At 38.7% G+C, this 19,877-nt stretch overlaps 1 protein-coding gene across 3 annotated transcripts in view; it reads right to left on the reverse strand.

Moving 5' to 3' along the window:
- The window catches only part of LOC127844988 (leukotriene A-4 hydrolase-like), a 98,381-nt gene that overhangs the window by 6,981 nt on the left and 71,523 nt on the right, over positions 1 to 19,877 (reverse strand). For all 3 annotated transcript variants that reach the window (XM_052375595.1, XM_052375592.1, XM_052375593.1), the window contains exons 12-16: positions 18,773 to 18,876; positions 10,468 to 10,544; positions 7,543 to 7,693; positions 3,481 to 3,563; positions 589 to 693 (exon numbers count right to left, since the gene is read on the reverse strand). In XM_052375595.1, coding sequence (XP_052231555.1) covers positions 589 to 693; positions 3,481 to 3,563; positions 7,543 to 7,693; positions 10,468 to 10,544; positions 18,773 to 18,876 — 520 coding nt within the window. The remainder of the gene's footprint in view (positions 1 to 588; positions 694 to 3,480; positions 3,564 to 7,542; positions 7,694 to 10,467; positions 10,545 to 18,772; positions 18,877 to 19,877) is intronic.

A 19,877-nucleotide genomic window follows, 5' to 3' on the forward strand; every position in this document is an offset into this window, starting at 1 on the left:
TTATAGACTGTGCCTTACCAACCTACTTGTATAGAGGGGCAATGCCTGTTCCTTAGCAACCTACTTGTATAGAGGGGCAATGAAGTGAAGGCGTCCTATCTTATAGACTATGCCTTACCAACCTACTTGTATAGAGGGGCAATGACTGTTCCTTAGCCTCCTACTTGTATAGAGGGGCAATGAAGTGAAGGCGTCCTATCTTATAGACTGTTCCTTAGCCACCTACTTGTATAGAGGGGCAATGACTGTTCCTTAGCCACCTACTTGTATAGAGGGGCAATGAAGTGAAGGCGTCCTATCTTATAGGCTGTGCCTAAGCAACCTTCTTGTATAGAGGGGCAATGAAGTGAAGGCATCCTATCTTATAGACTGTGCCTTAGCAACCTACTTGTATAGAGGGGCAATGACTGTTCCTTAGCCACCTACTTGTATAGAGGGGCAATGAAGTGAAGGCATCCTATCTTATAGACTGTGCCTTATCAACCTACTTGTATAGAGGGGCAATGACTGTTCCTTAGCCACCTACTTGTATAGAGGGGCAATGAAGTGAAGGCGTCCTATCTTATAGACTGTGCCTTATCAACCTACTTGTATAGGGGGGCAATGAAGTGAAGGCGTCCTATCTTAGCAACAAACTCCAAGGCCATCTCAACAATCTCCTTATACTGGCAGTAGATGGCGAGACGAATCCACCTGAAACGCAGCAACAACTAAAACTGGTAACAATACGGTATTGACACAAGAGTACCATAGGCATGTTGTAATAAGTAGCATGCTGTTGTATAATGTCTATGTTGAAAAAGGAAATAACTTTGTACAAATACAGTATTGACATAAGAGTATCCAAAACATGTTGTAATAAGTAGCATGCTGTTTAATAATGTTATATAAGGTCTATATTGAAAAAGGAAATAACTTTGTATAAAATATCAAACTCATCTAAGATAACAATAATAATAATTGAATAATAATAATGATTGTAAAATAATAAATATTATTGGTTTAAAATATGAAAACACGTGATTCCATAAATAGTAACAGTTTAGTACGAGAAACAGCCTATTTATTGCTCCTCGAGTGTTATTATCCAAAAGTGCTCAGTATGGGCAGGGCGATACTTGATAATAGCCCCGCAGATCGTTGGCACTCGAGATTTTAAAGTCATTGCACTGCAAAATGCTGATGGATCACAGACCAAAGAGTGTATGCACCAGTCTTAAGCAGACAAATTGTGTTATCTTGGTACAAACAAGAGCACCACCTTGCGGGTGCAGACCGCTCATCTATTTTTCTTTTTAAAGGTGAAGGGACCTATCTCAATTTGAATCACAAAGGAGGGAGGGGTGGAGTGGAGAGGGGTGTATAGTGTGGGGGTGTGGTCATTTATTACTTTATCTTCCAAATATGCAAAAAAAATGCAAAAAAATAAATATATATATATATTTATTTTTTTTGGGGGGGATTCTTGGACGGTATATTAAAAATAAAATAATAAAAATAAATATTTGTATTTTTTTAACCATGTTTAAAAAATATTATTTTTTTTTTTGGGGGGGGGGTATAGTGTGAGGGTGTGGTGGTCATTTATTAGATGATCTTAGCATAATTTAATAATTTGACCTTGCAAGTCAAGGTCATTCAAAGGTCAAGGAAAAATTCAACTTGCAAGGTACAGTACCCTCATGATAGCATGAAAGTATTTGAAGTTTGAAAGCAATAGCCTTGATACTTTAGAAGTAAAGTGGATCTAAACACAAAATTTAACCATATATTTAAAGTTACTAAGTCAAAAAAGGGCCATAATTCCGTAAAAATGACAACCAGAGTTATGCAACTTGTCCTTAACTGTCCCCTTATGATAGTTTGCGAGTGTTCCAAGTATTAAAGCAATATCTATGATACTTTAGGGGTAAAGTGGACCAAAACACAAAACTTAACCAAATTTTCAATTTTCTAAGTGTAAAGTGCCCATAATTCCGTCAAAATTCCAGTCAGAGTTACATAACTTTGCCTGCACAGTCCCCTGATGATAGTTAGTAAGTGTTGCAAGTATGAAAGCAATAGCTTTGACACTTTAGGAAAAAAGTGGACCTAAACACAAAACTTAACCAAATTTTCCATTTTCTAAGTATAAAAAGGGCACATAATTCTGTCAAAATGCACGCCAGAGTTATCTAACTTTGCCTGCCCAGTCCCCTCATGATAGTAAGTAAGTGCACCAAGTTTGAATGCAAAAGCATTGATACTTTATGAGAAAAGTTGACCTAAACGCAAAACTTAACCGGACGCCGACGCCAAGGTGATGACAATTGCTCATAAATTTTTTTTCAAAAAATAGATGAGCTAAAAATGAAAAACAAACAACTCCTTTTAAAGAAGAACAAGGGACAAAATTGTCACAAAACCAGGTTTTCATTGTGAAAAAAAAATCTGATAAAGGGAGAAAACTCAAACTGAACTTTTGAAATGACCAAAAAAAATTAACCCCCTTTGTAAGTTTTTTTTTTTGTTTAAATCTATTTTTAGTCGTGGCGACCTTGACATTGGAGATATTGACGTGATTCTTTCGTGGGACACACCGTCCCATGATGGTGAACAAATGTGCCAAATGATTTTAAAATCTCACAATGAATGACATAGTTATGGCCAGGACAAGCTCGTTTATGGCCATTTTTGACCTTTGAACTCAAAGTGTGACCTTGACCTTGGAGATATCGACGTAATTATTTCGCGCGACACACCGTCCAATGATGGTGAACAAATGTGCCAAATGATTTTAAAATCTGACGATGAACGACATAGTTATGGCTCGGACAAGCTCATTTATGGCCATTTTTGACCTTTGAACTCAAAGTGTGACCTTGACCTTGGAGATATCGACGTAATTATTTCGCGCGACACACCGTCCAATGATGGTGAACAAATGTGCCAAATGATTTTAAAATCTGACAATGAACGACATAGTTATGGCCCGGACAAGCTTATTCCGCCAGCCCGCCAGCCAGCCAGCCCGCCAGCCAGCCCGCCCGCATTCGCCAATCTAATAACCAGTTTTTTCCTTCGGAAAACCTGGTTAAAAATAGTTTATCTTTATCAAAGGTAAGAAATATCATTCTCACTAAAACAGAGAGCAACATGAAAAAGGTAAAATATATGTGTTTTTCACAAAAATATTATAGAATCTTTATTTTGGAACAGACAATTTAAGTATTTTTGTGAAAAAAACCCTAAAGGTTTCAAGCATTGCATTTCAAGCATTTTTTTCTAATTGAAAGGGGTTTGTATAATAAAGGTCAAGACCTTCATATGGGCATAAATATACGTTTTTTTATGCAGATGTGACAGAATATTAATGTATCAAGAGTGTCTATTAGTGTGAGTATTTTCTACAACATGCATAACACTGGTGAAATTCTGCCAAATTGCTCCATTGTTTATGATTGGACCATGTGAAGTGTCATTGATTTGGCCTACACCCACCTCCAGCGTACTTCAAAGTTCTTGACAGAGTTAAGCAGGTAGACCTCTCCCATCTTCTGTACCTTCACCTGGGACAGCCGCTCCTGAATTTCCAAAATTAGGGATGTCCAGTATATTTATTTCTATATTTAGAATATTTCTTACAGAAATTCCTTTAAGCAAACAGCGCAGACCCTGATGAGACTCCGCATCATGCGGCATCTCATCTGGGTCTACGCTGTTTGCCAAGAGCGTTTTGTTCTGGACGCTAGGCATAAATGGGTAAATGAAGGTGCTCAACTGGATTTTTAATAAAACAAACAATTACATATAAGAGAAAAGCTTTGCAGATTAGAGGGCTGCACAGGCTAATATGAGACGTGACAAAACACACATGGCTGAATTTCGCTCTATTTTATCCCATCATCAGACGTGCATTGTCGAAATAAACCACTGTGGAATAAATTTTCCTTTATTTCAGCAGTGCTGAAATATAGCTGTCACGCGCGGCGAAGAATGTTCATATTACTCGGAATCAACTATAAAGTAATCATTTTTAGTAAAATCGAATCAGATTCAACAAAACAAACAATTTGATACCAAGATGTAATATATTTTCAACACATAATGCAACTCAAAAAGCAAATAAACATTATTTACAAATATTAAGTGCGCGTACTCGTGACGTCATTATTAACACGTCATACGACACAATGCATGTTGTTTCACGCTAAAGATGCAGTGTCTTTTTTTCATTATTTCTTAAAAAATGGGGACGTAGAGGTATGATTAACAGAAAAACAGGTTAGTTACTGATCTTTTTGTAATGTATGAGGCTCGACACGATTTAAATAATGAAACAATGTTTGCTTAAAATGTCTTTGGGATTTTCCGTCTAGTTCGATTTTCCTATTCTATTTTTAAAGAAATAGCTAATTTACGACTAAGAAAATTGATGGGATAAATCGAATACTAGGTCGGTGCCGAATAAAGCAAAGTTTATCTTGCTCGGCACGAAAATCTGAACCACTCGCCAAGGCTCGTGGTTCAGATTTTCTAAGCCTCGCAAAATAAACTTTGCTTTATTCGGCACCGACCTAGTATTCTCTATTTCCTAGAACAAGGCTGAACTCATACAAAAATCATGCGTGTGTTAAAAAGGGCCCATATCTAATGAGTGTTCAAAAGGAGCATAACATATCAGAGTATTCAAAGAGACATGACTAATAAGATTGTCCAAAGGGACATTACTAATAAGATTGTTTAAAGGGACATTACTAATATGATTGTCCAAAGGGAAATAATAAATAAGATTGTTCAAAGAGAAATAACTAATATGAATGTCCAGAGGGTCATAACTAATAAGATTTCCAAAGGGACATAACTAATAAGTTTGTCCAAAGGGGCATAACTAACAAGTTTGTCAAAAGGGACATACCTTTTAAGATTGTCCAAATGGACATAACTAATAAGATTATCCAATGGACAGAACTAATAAGATTGTCCAAAGGGACATAACTAATAAGATTGTCCAAATGGACATAACTAATAAGATTGTCCAATGGACAGAACTAATAAGATTGTTCAAAGGGACATAACTAATAAGATTGTCCAAATGGACATAACTAATAAGATTGCCCAGAGGAACATAACTAATTAGAATGTCAAAAGGGACGCAACTAATATGATTGTCCAAAGGGACATAACTAATAAGATTGTCCAAAGGGAAATAATTAATAAGATTGTCAAAAGGGACATAATTTATTAAGATTGTCCAAAGGGACATAACCATTAAGATTGTTCTAAGGGTCTTGACCAGTAAAACAGTTAAAAGGTGCATAGCTCAGAAAACTGTTCACAGGGGCATCACTACAAAGAGCCATTACAGTGAAAACCAATAATAACTCCGTTTTAATGCCAATTACAACTTCCAAATAGGCCTAATTATTCTTGAGTTATCATCAGGAAACCATTTTACTGTATCGAGTCACTGTGACCTTGACCTTTGACCTCGTGACCTGAAAATCAATAGGGGTCATCTGCCAGTCATTATCAATGTACCTATGAAGTTTCATGATCCTAGGTGTAAGCATTCTTGAGTTATCATCCGGAAACCATTTTACTATTTCGAGTCACTGTGACCTTGACCTTTGACCTAGTGACCTGAAAATCAATAGGGGTCATCTGCCAGTCATGATCAATGTACCTATGAAGTTTCATGATCATAGACCTAAGCATTTTTGAGTTATCATCCGGAAATCATTTTACTATTTCGAGTCACTGTGATCTTGACCTTTGACCTAGTGACCTGAAAATCAATAGGGCTCATCTGCCAGTCATGATCTATGTACCTATGAAGTTTCATGATCCTAGGCCTAAGCGTTCTTGAGTTTTCATCCGGAAACCATCTGGTGGACGGACCGATGGACCGACCGACAGACATGTGCAAAACAATATACCCTCTCTTCTTCGAAGGGGGGCATAAATATCTATAATAATTGCAAATACTAAACTTTTCAATTTTGAAAAAGCTTAAAGGGCTATGGCCTCCAAGCAACTCCTTAATGCCACCTTTACATGCACTACAGAAGTAATGCCACCTTTACATGCACTACAGAAGTAATGCCACCTTTACATGCACTACAGAAGTAATGCCACCTTTACATGCACTACAGAAGTAATGCCACCTTTACATGCACTACAGAAGTAATGCCACCTTTACATGCACTACAGAAGTAATGCCACCTTTACGTGCACTACATAAGTAATGCCACCTTTACATGCACTACAGAAGTAATGCCACCTTTACATGCACTACAGAAGTAATGCCACCTTTACATGCACTACAGAAGTAATGCCACCTTTACATGCACTACAGAAGTAATGCCACCTTTACATGCACTACAGAAGTAATGCCACCTTAACATGCACTACAGAAGTACCTTGACATGAGCCTCATTCAGGGAAAACAGGGCTTAATGCATGTGTGTAAAGTGTCTTCTGAGAATTGCCTGTGCACTGCACACAGGTTAATCAGAGACAACACTTGCCAACAAGACCAGATTTTGGTTAAGAGGAGACTTCCATTAAACAAAAAATTCAATAAAAGCAAAGTATCCTCCCCTATTAGCCTTTGCATTCTGGCACAACACATACATTACGCCCTATGGGACAAAACATACATTGAGAGACAACACATACATTAAGCCCTATGGGACAACACATACATTTAGGGACAACACATACATTGAGCCCTATGGGACAACACATACATTGAGCCCTATGGGACAACACATACATTGAGCCCTATGGGACAACACATACATTGAGCCCTATGGGACAACACATACATTGAGCCCTATGGGACAACACATACATTGAGGGACAGCACATACATTGAGCCCTATGGGACAACACATACATTGAGCCCTATGGGACAACGCATACATTACGCCCTATGGGACAGCATATACATTGAGCCCTATTGGGACAACACATACATTGAGCCCTATGGGACAGCACATACATTGAGCCCTATGGGACAACACATACATTGAGCCCTATGGGACAACACATACATTGAGCCCTATGGGACAGCACATACATTGAGCCCTATGGGAAAACACATACTTTGAGCCCAATGGGACAGCACATACATTGAGCCCTATGGGACAGCACATACATTGAGCCCTATGGGACAACAAATACATTGAGCCCTATGGGACAACACATACATTGAGCCCTATGGGACAACACATACATTGAGCCCTATGGGACAACACATACATTGAGCCCTATGGGACAACACATACATTGAGCCCTATGGGACAACACATACATTGAGCCATATGGGACAACACATACATTGAGCCCTATGGGACAACACATACATTGAGCCCTATGGGACAACACATACATTGAGCCCTATGGGACAACACATACATTGAGCCCTATGGGACAACACATACATTGAGTCCTATGGGACAACACATACATTGAGCCCTATTTTCCCAGAGCATGACTTATATACAACTTATTAATAAACTTTTTCAGTATCAAAACCACCAACAGAGTGCAGTGTACCTTCTTTCTGAGTTCATCCAGGAAGTGCATCATCTGTACGGGTACAAAGTCCACGATGTCCACTGTGTAGAAGCTGTCAACCTCGTCATTTGTGCATTCAAGCCAGCGCTTGATCAGGTGATCAACGTCTTCACCCAGGGACTGGTCATAGCTGCAAAAAACACAGGCACAAAAATGAGAAGGGGACATTAGGCAAACTGGGCTCAATGCATGTGCGGTAAGTGTCATGCCAGATTAGCCTGTGCAGTCCACACAGGCTTATCAAGGATAACTGTCCTCCCAGATTAGCCTGTGCAGTCTGCACAGGCTTATCAGGGACAACACTTTTGGCTTTTGTGGAATTTTCAATTAAAGAAAGTCACTTAAAGCAGAAAATCCTTTTTAGGCGGAAAATGTCATCCTTAATCTGAGAAGACACATTATGAACATGCATGAAGCCCAGTTTTCACGAAACGAGGTTTTGTGCACTCCAGGAATTGTTTTATCAGGTGATCAATGTGTTCAGATAGGGACTTGTCATAGCGTCATCAACACACCATATTTAATGTTGGAGCTTGCTCCGTGAAACATGAGCGTAAATACACAGTTGGAAATCAAGAGGGCTAAAGAGGCCCTACCTCGCTCACCTGAGAAATGGTTTAAATTAGGTTGGAGAGAACATTTATCAACCTTTCTGGTGTTGGGTATAACAACAAGAGGGTCAAAAAGGCCCAAGATTGCTTACCTGAAGAATATTTTCAATAGTGTTTAATAAAAATATTTAACATAAATTTATTGTTAATAAAGCATATATAATCCATACATCCCTGTATGTGGATGGTTTTGACCTGAAGAGCATTATTTTTAAAACCTGTTATGAGACCACTATTTGGCATATGCCAATTTTATCATGCCTGGACATTGTGGTCAAACAAAAGAAAATTTATTTGCATTATAACCATGGAATCCTGGGGCTTGTCTAGTTATGAAAGAGGATAATGATTCAAATTTAGAGACCACTATTTGATGTACAGACAATTTAAAAGCCCTTTGCCTTCTTATTTTAAATTAGCCTCCTTTTAGAAAAATATGCATTATATTACTATATATTGCTATAGGCATTTCCTTGCAGTGTCGTCCCTCATAAGCCTCTGCAGTCCTCACAAGCTAATCAGGGATGAAACTTTCTGCCTAATCTTTTCAAAGAAGAGACTTCTCATAAATGAAAAAACCCATCAAAGCCGAAGGTGTTGTCTCTGATAAGCCTGTGCAGTCAGCACAGGCTTATCAAGTATGACACTTTATGCACATGCATTGAGCCAGATTTTCACAAATCTAATTTATCTTGTGACCTGACACTGTTCAGGTTCAAATACTGTCGTTTGACGGAAGGCATTCCCAGTCCATATAGCCAGGCGTCCCAGTCCATACTTCTTGGTTAAATGGGAGGCATTCCCAGTCCATACTTACTGAGGTTGGATGGGAGGCATTCCCAATCCATACTTACTGTGTTTTGACGGAAGGCATTCCAAGTCCATTTTACTATGGTTTGACGGCCATACTTACACTGGTTTGACAGGAGGCATTCCCAGTCCATACTTACTGTTGTTTGACAGAAGGCATTCCCAGTCCTTATTTACTGTGATTTGACGGGGGTTATTCCCAGTCCATACTTACTGTGGTTTGAGGTTTGACTGGAGGCATTCCAGTCCATACTTACTGTGGTTTGACGGGAGGCATTCACAGTCCATACTTACTGTGGTTTGATGGAAGGCATTCCCAGTCCATACTTACTGTGGTTTGACGGCCATACTTACTCTGGTTTGATGGGAGGTATTCCCAGTCCATATATACTGTGGTTCGACTGGAGGCATTCCCAGTCCATACTTACGGTGGTTTGACTGGAGGCATTCCAGTCCATACTTACTGTGGTTTGACGGGAGGCATTCACAGTCCATACTTACTGTGGTTTGACGGGAGGCATTTCCAGTCCATTCTTACTGTGGTTTGATGGGAGGCATTCCCAGTCCATACTTACTGTGGTTTGATGGGAGGCATTCCCAGTCCATACTTACTGTGGTTTGAAAGGAGGCATTCCCAGTCCTTACTTACTGTGGTTTGACGGGTGGCATTCCCAGTCCGGACAGCCAAGCTTCCAAGTCCATACTTACTGTGGTTTGATGGGCAGCATTTCCAGTCCATACTTACTGTGGTTTGAAGGGATGCCTTCCCAGTCTATACATACTGCGGTTTGACAGGAGGCATTCCCAGTCCATACAGCCAGGCGTCCCAGTCCATACTTAATGTGGTTTGATTGGAGGCATTCCCAGTCCGTACTGCCAGGCATCCCAGTCCATACTTACTGTGGTTTGACAGGAGGCATTCCCAGTTCATACAGCCAGGCTTCCTTGTCCATACTTACTGTGGTTTGATGGAAGGCATTCCCAGTCCATACTTACTATGGTTTGACGGCCATACTTACTCTGGTTTGACAGGAGGTATTCCCAGTCAATATTTACTGTGGTTTGACTGGAGGCATTCCCAGTCCATACTTACTGTTGTTTGACAGAAGGCATTCCCAGTCCTTATTTACTGTGGTTTGAGGGAGTTATTCCCAGTCCATACTTACTGTGGTTTGACAGGAGGCATTCCCAGTCCATACTTACTGTGGTTTGACTGGAGGCATTCCCAGTCCATACTTACTGTGGTTTGACAGGAGGCATTCCAGTCCATACTTACTGTGGTTTGACTGGAGGCATTCCCAGTCCATACTTACTGTGGTTTGACAGGAGGCATTCCCAGTCCATACTTACTGTGGTTTGACGGGTGGCATTCCCAGTCCGTACAGCCAAGCTTCCAAGGCCATACTTACTGTGGTTCGATGGGCAGCATTTCCAGTCCATATTTACTGTGGTTTGAAGGGATGCATTCCCAGTCTATACTTACTGCGGTTTGACAGGAGGCATTCCCAGTCCGTACAGCCAGGCATCCCAGTCAACCTCATCCAGCTTGCCCTCCTTCACCTGATCACCAACAATCACACAGACATAGACTAACATTGCTGTGAAAATGGGCATCAAGACATATCCAAACACTGCTTCCCCCTAACTAATGTTGGAATGGTACTGATTAATTGAAATAAGAGTGTGTGTTTTCACCAGAAGCTACCAAAATGAATGTTAAAACTGTCCATGCTTATCTAGGATGACACTTAACACATACACTTATCTAGGATGACACTTAACACATACACTTATCTAGGAGGGCACTTAACACATACACTTATCTAGGAGGACACTTAACACATACACTTATCTATCTAGGATGACACTTAGCACATAAACTTATCTAGGAGGGCACTTAACACATACACTTATCTAGGATGACACTTAACACATACACTTATCTAGGAGGACACTTAACACAAACACTTATCTAGGAGGACACTTAACACATACACTTATCTAGGATGACACTTAACACATACACTTATCTAGGAGGGCACTTAACACATACACTTATCTAGGAGGACACTTAACACATACACTTATCTAGGATGACACTTAACACAAACACTTATCTAGGAGGACACTTAACACATACACTTATCTAGGAGGACACTTAACACATACACTTATCTAGGAGGGCACTTAACACATACACTTATCTAGGATGACACTTAACACATACACTTATCTAGGAGGGCACTTAACACATACACTTATCTAGGAGGACACTTAACACATACACTTATCTAGGAGGGCACTTAACACATACACTTATCTAGGAGGACACTTAACACATACACTTATCTAGGAGGACACTTAACACATACACTTATCTAGGAGGGCACTCAACACATACACTTATCTAGGAGGACACTTAACACATACACTTATCTAGGAGGGCACTTAACACATACACTTATCTAGGAGGGCACTTAACATATACACTTATCTAGGAGGGCACTTAACACATACACTTATCTAGGATGACACTTAACACATACACTTATCTAGGAGGGCACTTAACACATACACTTATCTAGGAGGACACTTAACACATACACTTATCTAGGAGGGCACTTAACACATACACTTATCTAGGAGGACACTTAACACATACACTTATCTAGGAGGACACTTAACACAAACACTTATCTAGGAGGACACTTAACACATACACTTATCTAGGATGACACTTAACACAAACACTTATCTAGGATGACAATTAACACATACACTTATCTAGGAGGGCACTTAACATATACACTTATCTAGGAGGGCACTTAACACATACACTTATCTAGGAGGACACTTAACACATACACTTATCTAGGAGGACACTTAACACAAACACTTATCTAGGAGGACACTTAACACATACACTTATCTAGGATGACAATTAACACATACACTTATCTAGGAGGACACTTAACATATACACTTATCTAGGAGGACACTTAACACATACACTTATCTAGGATGACAATTAACACATACACTTATCTAGGAGGGCACTTAACATATACACTTATCTAGGATGACACTTAACACATACACTTATCTAGGAGGACACTTAACACAAACACTTATCTAGGAGGACACTTAACACATACACTTATCTAGGATGACACTTAACACAAACACTTATCTAGGATGACAATTAACACATACACTTATCTAGGAGGGCACTTAACATATACACTTATCTAGGAGGGCACTTAACACATACACTTATCTAGGAGGACACTTAACACATACACTTATCTAGGAGGACACTTAACACAAACACTTATCTAGGAGGACACTTAACACATACACTTATCTAGGATGACAATTAACACATACACTTATCTAGGAGGACACTTAACATATACACTTATCTAGGAGGACACTTAACACATACACTTATCTAGGATGACAATTAACACATACACTTATCTAGGAGGGCACTTAACATATACACTTATCTAGGATGACACTTAACACATACACTTATCTAGGAGGGCACTTAACACATACACTTATCTAGGAGGGCACTTAACATATACACTTATCTAGGAGGACACTTAACACAAACACTTATCTAGGAGGACACTTAACACATACACTTATCTAGGAGGACACTTAACACAAACACTTATCTAGGAGGACACTTAACACATACACTTATCTAGGAGGACACTTAACACATACACTTATCTAGGAGGACACTTAACACATACACTTATCTAGGAGGACACTTAACACATACACTTATCTAGGAGGGCACTTAACACATACACTTATCTAGGAGGACACTTAACACATTCACTTATCTAGGAGGGCACTTAACACATACACTTATCTAGGAGGGCACTTAACATATACACTTATCTAGGAGGGCACTTAACACATACACTTATCTAGGAGGACACTTAACACAAACACTTATCTAGGAGGGCACTTAACACATACACTTATCTAGGAGGACACTTAACACATACACTTATCTAGGAGGACACTTAACACATACACTTATCTAGGAGGGCACTTAACACATACACTTATCTAGGAGGACACTTAACACATACACTTATCTAGGAGGACACTTAACACATACACTTATCTAGGAGGACACTTAACACATACACTTATCTAGGAGGACACTTAACACAAACACTTATCTAGGAGGACACTTAACACATACACTTATCTAGGATGACACTTAACACAAACACTTATCTAGGATGACAATTAACACATACACTTATCTAGGAGGGCACTTAACATATACACTTATCTAGGAGGGCACTTAACACATACACTTATCTAGGAGGACACTTAACACATACACTTATCTAGGAGGACACTTAACACAAACACTTATCTAGGAGGACACTTAACACATACACTTATCTAGGATGACAATTAACACATACACTTATCTAGGAGGACACTTAACATATACACTTATCTAGGAGGACACTTAACACATACACTTATCTAGGATGACAATTAACACATACACTTATCTAGGAGGGCACTTAACATATACACTTATCTAGGATGACACTTAACACATACACTTATCTAGGAGGACACTTAACACAAACACTTATCTAGGAGGACACTTAACACATACACTTATCTAGGATGACACTTAACACAAACACTTATCTAGGATGACAATTAACACATACACTTATCTAGGAGGGCACTTAACATATACACTTATCTAGGAGGGCACTTAACACATACACTTATCTAGGAGGACACTTAACACATACACTTATCTAGGAGGACACTTAACACATACACTTATCTAGGATGACACTTAACACAAACACTTATCTAGGATGACAATTAACACATACACTTATCTAGGAGGGCACTTAACATATACACTTATCTAGGAGGGCACTTAACACATACACTTATCTAGGACGACACTTAACACATACACTTATCTAGGAGGACACTTAACACAAACACTTATCTAGGAGGACACTTAACACATACACTTATCTAGGATGACAATTAACACATACACTTATCTAGGAGGACACTTAACATATACACTTATCTAGGAGGACACTTAACACATACACTTATCTAGGATGACAATTAACACATACACTTATCTAGGAGGGCACTTAACATATACACTTATCTAGGATGACACTTAACACATACACTTATCTAGGAGGACACTTAACACAAACACTTATCTAGGAGGACACTTAACACATACACTTATCTAGGATGACACTTAACACAAACACTTATCTAGGATGACAATTAACACATACACTTATCTAGGAGGGCACTTAACACATACACTTATCTAGGAGGGCACTTAACATATACACTTATCTAGGAGGACACTTAACACAAACACTTATCTAGGAGGACACTTAACACATACACTTATCTAGGAGGACACTTAACACAAACACTTATCTAGGAGGACACTTAACACATACACTTATCTAGGAGGACACTTAACACATACACTTATCTAGGAGGACACTTAACACATACACTTATCTAGGAGGACACTTAACACATACACTTATCTAGGAGGGCACTTAACACATACACTTATCTAGGAGGACACTTAACACATTCACTTATCTAGGAGGGCACTTAACACATACACTTATCTAGGAGGGCACTTAACATATACACTTATCTAGGAGGGCACTTAACACATACACTTATCTAGGAGGACACTTAACACAAACACTTATCTAGGAGGGCACTTAACACATACACTTATCTAGGAGGACACTTAACACATACACTTATCTAGGAGGACACTTAACACATACACTTATCTAGGAGGGCACTTAACACATACACTTATCTAGGAGGACACTTAACACATACACTTATCTAGGAGGACACTTAACACATACACTTATCTAGGAGGACACTTAACACATACACTTATCTAGGAGGACACTTAACACAAACACTTATCTAGGAGGACACTTAACACATACACTTATCTAGGATGACACTTAACACAAACACTTATCTAGGATGACAATTAACACATACACTTATCTAGGAGGGCACTTAACATATACACTTATCTAGGAGGGCACTTAACACATACACTTATCTAGGAGGACACTTAACACATACACTTATCTAGGAGGACACTTAACACATACACTTATCTAGGATGACACTTAACACAAACACTTATCTAGGATGACACTTAACACAAACACTTATCTAGGATGACAATTAACACATACACTTATCTAGGAGGGCACTTAACACATACACTTATCTAGGAGGGCACTTAACATATACACTTATCTAGGAGGACACTTAACACAAACACTTATCTAGGAGGACACTTAACACATACACTTATCTAGGAGGACACTTAACACAAACACTTATCTAGGAGGACACTTAACACATACACTTATCTAGGAGGACACTTAACACATACACTTATCTAGGAGGACACTTAACACATACACTTATCTAGGAGGACACTTAACACATACACTTATCTAGGAGGGCACTTAACACATACACTTATCTAGGAGGACACTTAACACATTCACTTATCTAGGAGGGCACTTAACACATACACTTATCTAGGAGGGCACTTAACATATACACTTATCTAGGAGGGCACTTAACACATACACTTATCTAGGAGGACACTTAACACAAACACTTATCTAGGAGGGCACTTAACACATACACTTATCTAGGAGGACACTTAACACATACACTTATCTAGGAGGACACTTAACACATACACTTATCTAGGAGGGCACTTAACACATACACTTATCTAGGAGGACACTTAACACATACACTTATCTAGGAGGACACTTAACACATACACTTATCTAGGAGGACACTTAACACATACACTTATCTAGGAGGACACTTAACACAAACACTTATCTAGGAGGACACTTAACACATACACTTATCTAGGATGACACTTAACACAAACACTTATCTAGGATGACAATTAACACATACACTTATCTAGGAGGGCACTTAACATATACACTTATCTAGGAGGGCACTTAACACATACACTTATCTAGGAGGACACTTAACACATACACTTATCTAGGAGGACACTTAACACAAACACTTATCTAGGAGGACACTTAACACATACACTTATCTAGGATGACAATTAACACATACACTTATCTAGGAGGACACTTAACATATACACTTATCTAGGAGGACACTTAACACATACTTATCTAGGATGACAATTAACACATACACTTATCTAGGAGGGCACTTAACATATACACTTATCTAGGATGACACTTAACACATACACTTATCTAGGAGGGCACTTAACACATACACTTATCTAGGAGGGCACTTAACATATACACTTATCTAGGAGGACACTTAACACAAACACTTATCTAGGAGGACACTTAACACATACACTTATCTAGGAGGACACTTAACACATACACTTATCTAGGAGGACACTTAACACATACACTTATCTAGGATGACAATTAACACATACACTTATCTAGGAGGGCACTTAACATATACACTTATCTAGGATGACACTTAACACATACACTTATCTAGGAGGACACTTAACACAAACACTTATCTAGGAGGGCACTTAACACATACACTTATCTAGGAGGACACTTAACACATACACTTATCTAGGAGGACACTTAACACATACACTTATCTAGGAGGGCACTTAACACATACACTTATCTAGGAGGACACTTAACACATACACTTATCTAGGAGGACACTTAACACATACACTTATCTAGGAGGACACTTAACACATACACTTATCTAGGAGGACACTTAACACAAACACTTATCTAGGAGGACACTTAACACATACACTTATCTAGGATGACACTTAACACATACACTTATCTAGGAGGGCACTTAACATATACACTTATCTAGGATGACACTTAACACATACACTTATCTAGGAGGGCACTTAACACATACACTTATCTAGGAGGGCACTTAACATATACACTTATCTAGGAGGACACTTAACACAAACACTTATCTAGGAGGACACTTAACACATACACTTATCTAGGAGGACACTTAACACATACACTTATCTAGGAGGACACTTAACACATACACTTATCTAGGAGGACACTTAACACATACACTTATCTAGGAGGACACTTAACATATACACTTATCTAGGAGGACACTTAACACAAACACTTATCTAGGAGGACACTTAACACATACACTTATCTAGGAGGGCACTTAACACATACACTTATCTAGGAAACATATACTTATCTAGGAGGACACTTAACACATACACTTATCTAGGAGGACACTTAACACATACACTTATCTAGGAGGACACTTAACACATACACTTATCTAGGAGGGCACTTAACACAAACACTTATCTAGGAGGACACTTAACACATACACTTATCTAGGAGGGCACTTAACACATACACTTATCTAGGAGGACACTTAACACAAACACTTATCTAGGAGGGCACTTAACACATACACTTATCTAGGAGGACACTTAACACATACACTTATCTAGGAGGGCACTTAACACATACACTTATCTAGGAGGACACTTAACACATACACTTATCTAGGTTGACACTTAACACATACACTTATCTAGGATGACACTTAACACATACACTTATCTAGGTTGACACTTAACACAAACACTTATCTAGGAGGACACTCAACACATACACTTATCTAGGATGACAATTAACACAAACACTTATCTAGGAGGACACTTAACACATACACTTATCTAGGATGACACTTAACACATACACTTATCTAGGAGGGCACTTAACACAAACACTTATCTAGGAGGGCACTTAACACATACACTTATCTAGGAGGACACTTAACACATACACTTATCTAGGAGGGCACTTAACACATACACTTATCTAGGAGGGCACTTAACACAAACACTTATCTAGGAGGGCACTTAACACATACACTTATCTAGGAGGACACTTAACACATACACTTATCTAGGAGGGCACTTAACACATACACTTATCTAGGAGGGCACTTAACACAAACACTTATCTAGGAGGACACTTAACACATACACTTATCTAGGAGGGCACTTAACACATACACTTATCTAGGAGGGCACTTAACACATACACATTTAAACTAGTAATCTCAGAGTGAGTCTTATATTAACCATTTTTAAGTATTTTGAGAGTATCGTATACATCTGTTGTATCCACTGAACAGCACTTAATTACAAACATAGAGGATATTTGTCGGATTTGGTGGAATATCGATTTTATTTCACGAGTGATCATTGAAAACAATATTTTCACAAGTGGCTCAGCCACGAGTGAAAATATATATTTTCTATGATCTCCAGTGAAATAAAATCGATATTCCGTCAAATCAAACAAATTTTCTTTTTATTGTATGCTTTTTTCCACGTTTATTTACATTGTAAATGAGTTAAACTGGATACTTTCGTTGGATTTATGACGTCATTTCGTTGAAAAAATGACGTCATTTCACAGTAAAACAGTGACAAATATCGCTATTTTTCACTGTTATTATTCACTGTTTAAAACAGTGGAATACCAGTTTTATTTCACTGATATTTTTCTATAAACCACCGGAAAGCATAAAATAAAAACTTTTACCTCGTATCTCAAGATACTTTTTTATGCATTAACAACAGCCTTTTTGGGTTAACAAATAATATTAAACAGTTTACTTGCCTCATTGGCAAAATATTCTAGTAGGAATTCCTTCCAGTCAGCTGTTGTGATAGATTGGAATCGGAAATGCTTTATGTACTCTCGCAGGAACGGCTCGAAAACCTCTGAAATATTATAACACATCCATCACTGCTGCACATCTTCTAAATGACCAACACATTTCGACCTATTTTCAATAAGAATTCTTCACTAAATATGAGAGCTATATACTAGACACAAAATAGAGGATCAAACTTTTGATGTTGAAGATTTGTTTCCTATCAGCATGACTAACACGTGGATTTGTTTCCTATCAGCATGACTAACTCGTGGATTTGTTTCCTATCAGCATGACTAACTCGTGGATTTGTTTCCTATCAGCATGACTAACTCGTGGATTTGTTTCCTATCAGCATGACTAACTCGTGAATTTGTTTCCTATCAGCATGACTAACTCGTGGATTTGTTTCCTATCAGCATGACTAACTCGTGGATTTGTTTCCTATCAGCATGACTAACTCGTGGATTTGTTTCCTATCAGCATGACTAACTCGTGGATTTGTTTCCTATCAGCATGACTAACTTGTGGATTTGTTTCCTATCAGCATGACTAACCCGTGGATTTGTTTCCTATCAGCATGACTAACTCGTGGATTTGTTTCCTATCAGCATGACTAACTCGTGGATTTGTTTCCTATCAGCATGACTAACACGTGGATTTGTTTCCTATCAGCATGACTAACACGTGGATTTGTTTCCTATCAGCATGACTAACTCGTGCTTTCTAAACACAATCTCAATAATCCTAACATTTTTCCCAAGTTTCGAGAACATTTTTCAACAAGAGGGCCATGATGGCCCTGTATCGCTCCACTGCTGAAACAAGATTTGTTTGAGAAATACAATGTCCCCCTATATGATGTTTGACCTTGAAGGTTGACCTTGACCCTTCACCACTCAAAATGTGCAGCTCCTTGAGATACACAAGCATTTCAAATATAAAATTGCTAGCTTCAATATTGCAGAAGTGACATTACATGCGCAATTTTGACCCATAAACTTGACCTTGAAGGATGACCTTGACCTTGACCTTTCACTACTCAAAATGTGCAGCTCCATGAAATAC

Source organism: Dreissena polymorpha, chromosome 9, assembly GCF_020536995.1.
Source record: "Dreissena polymorpha isolate Duluth1 chromosome 9, UMN_Dpol_1.0, whole genome shotgun sequence".
Classification (NCBI taxonomy): domain Eukaryota; kingdom Metazoa; phylum Mollusca; class Bivalvia; order Myida; family Dreissenidae; genus Dreissena; species Dreissena polymorpha.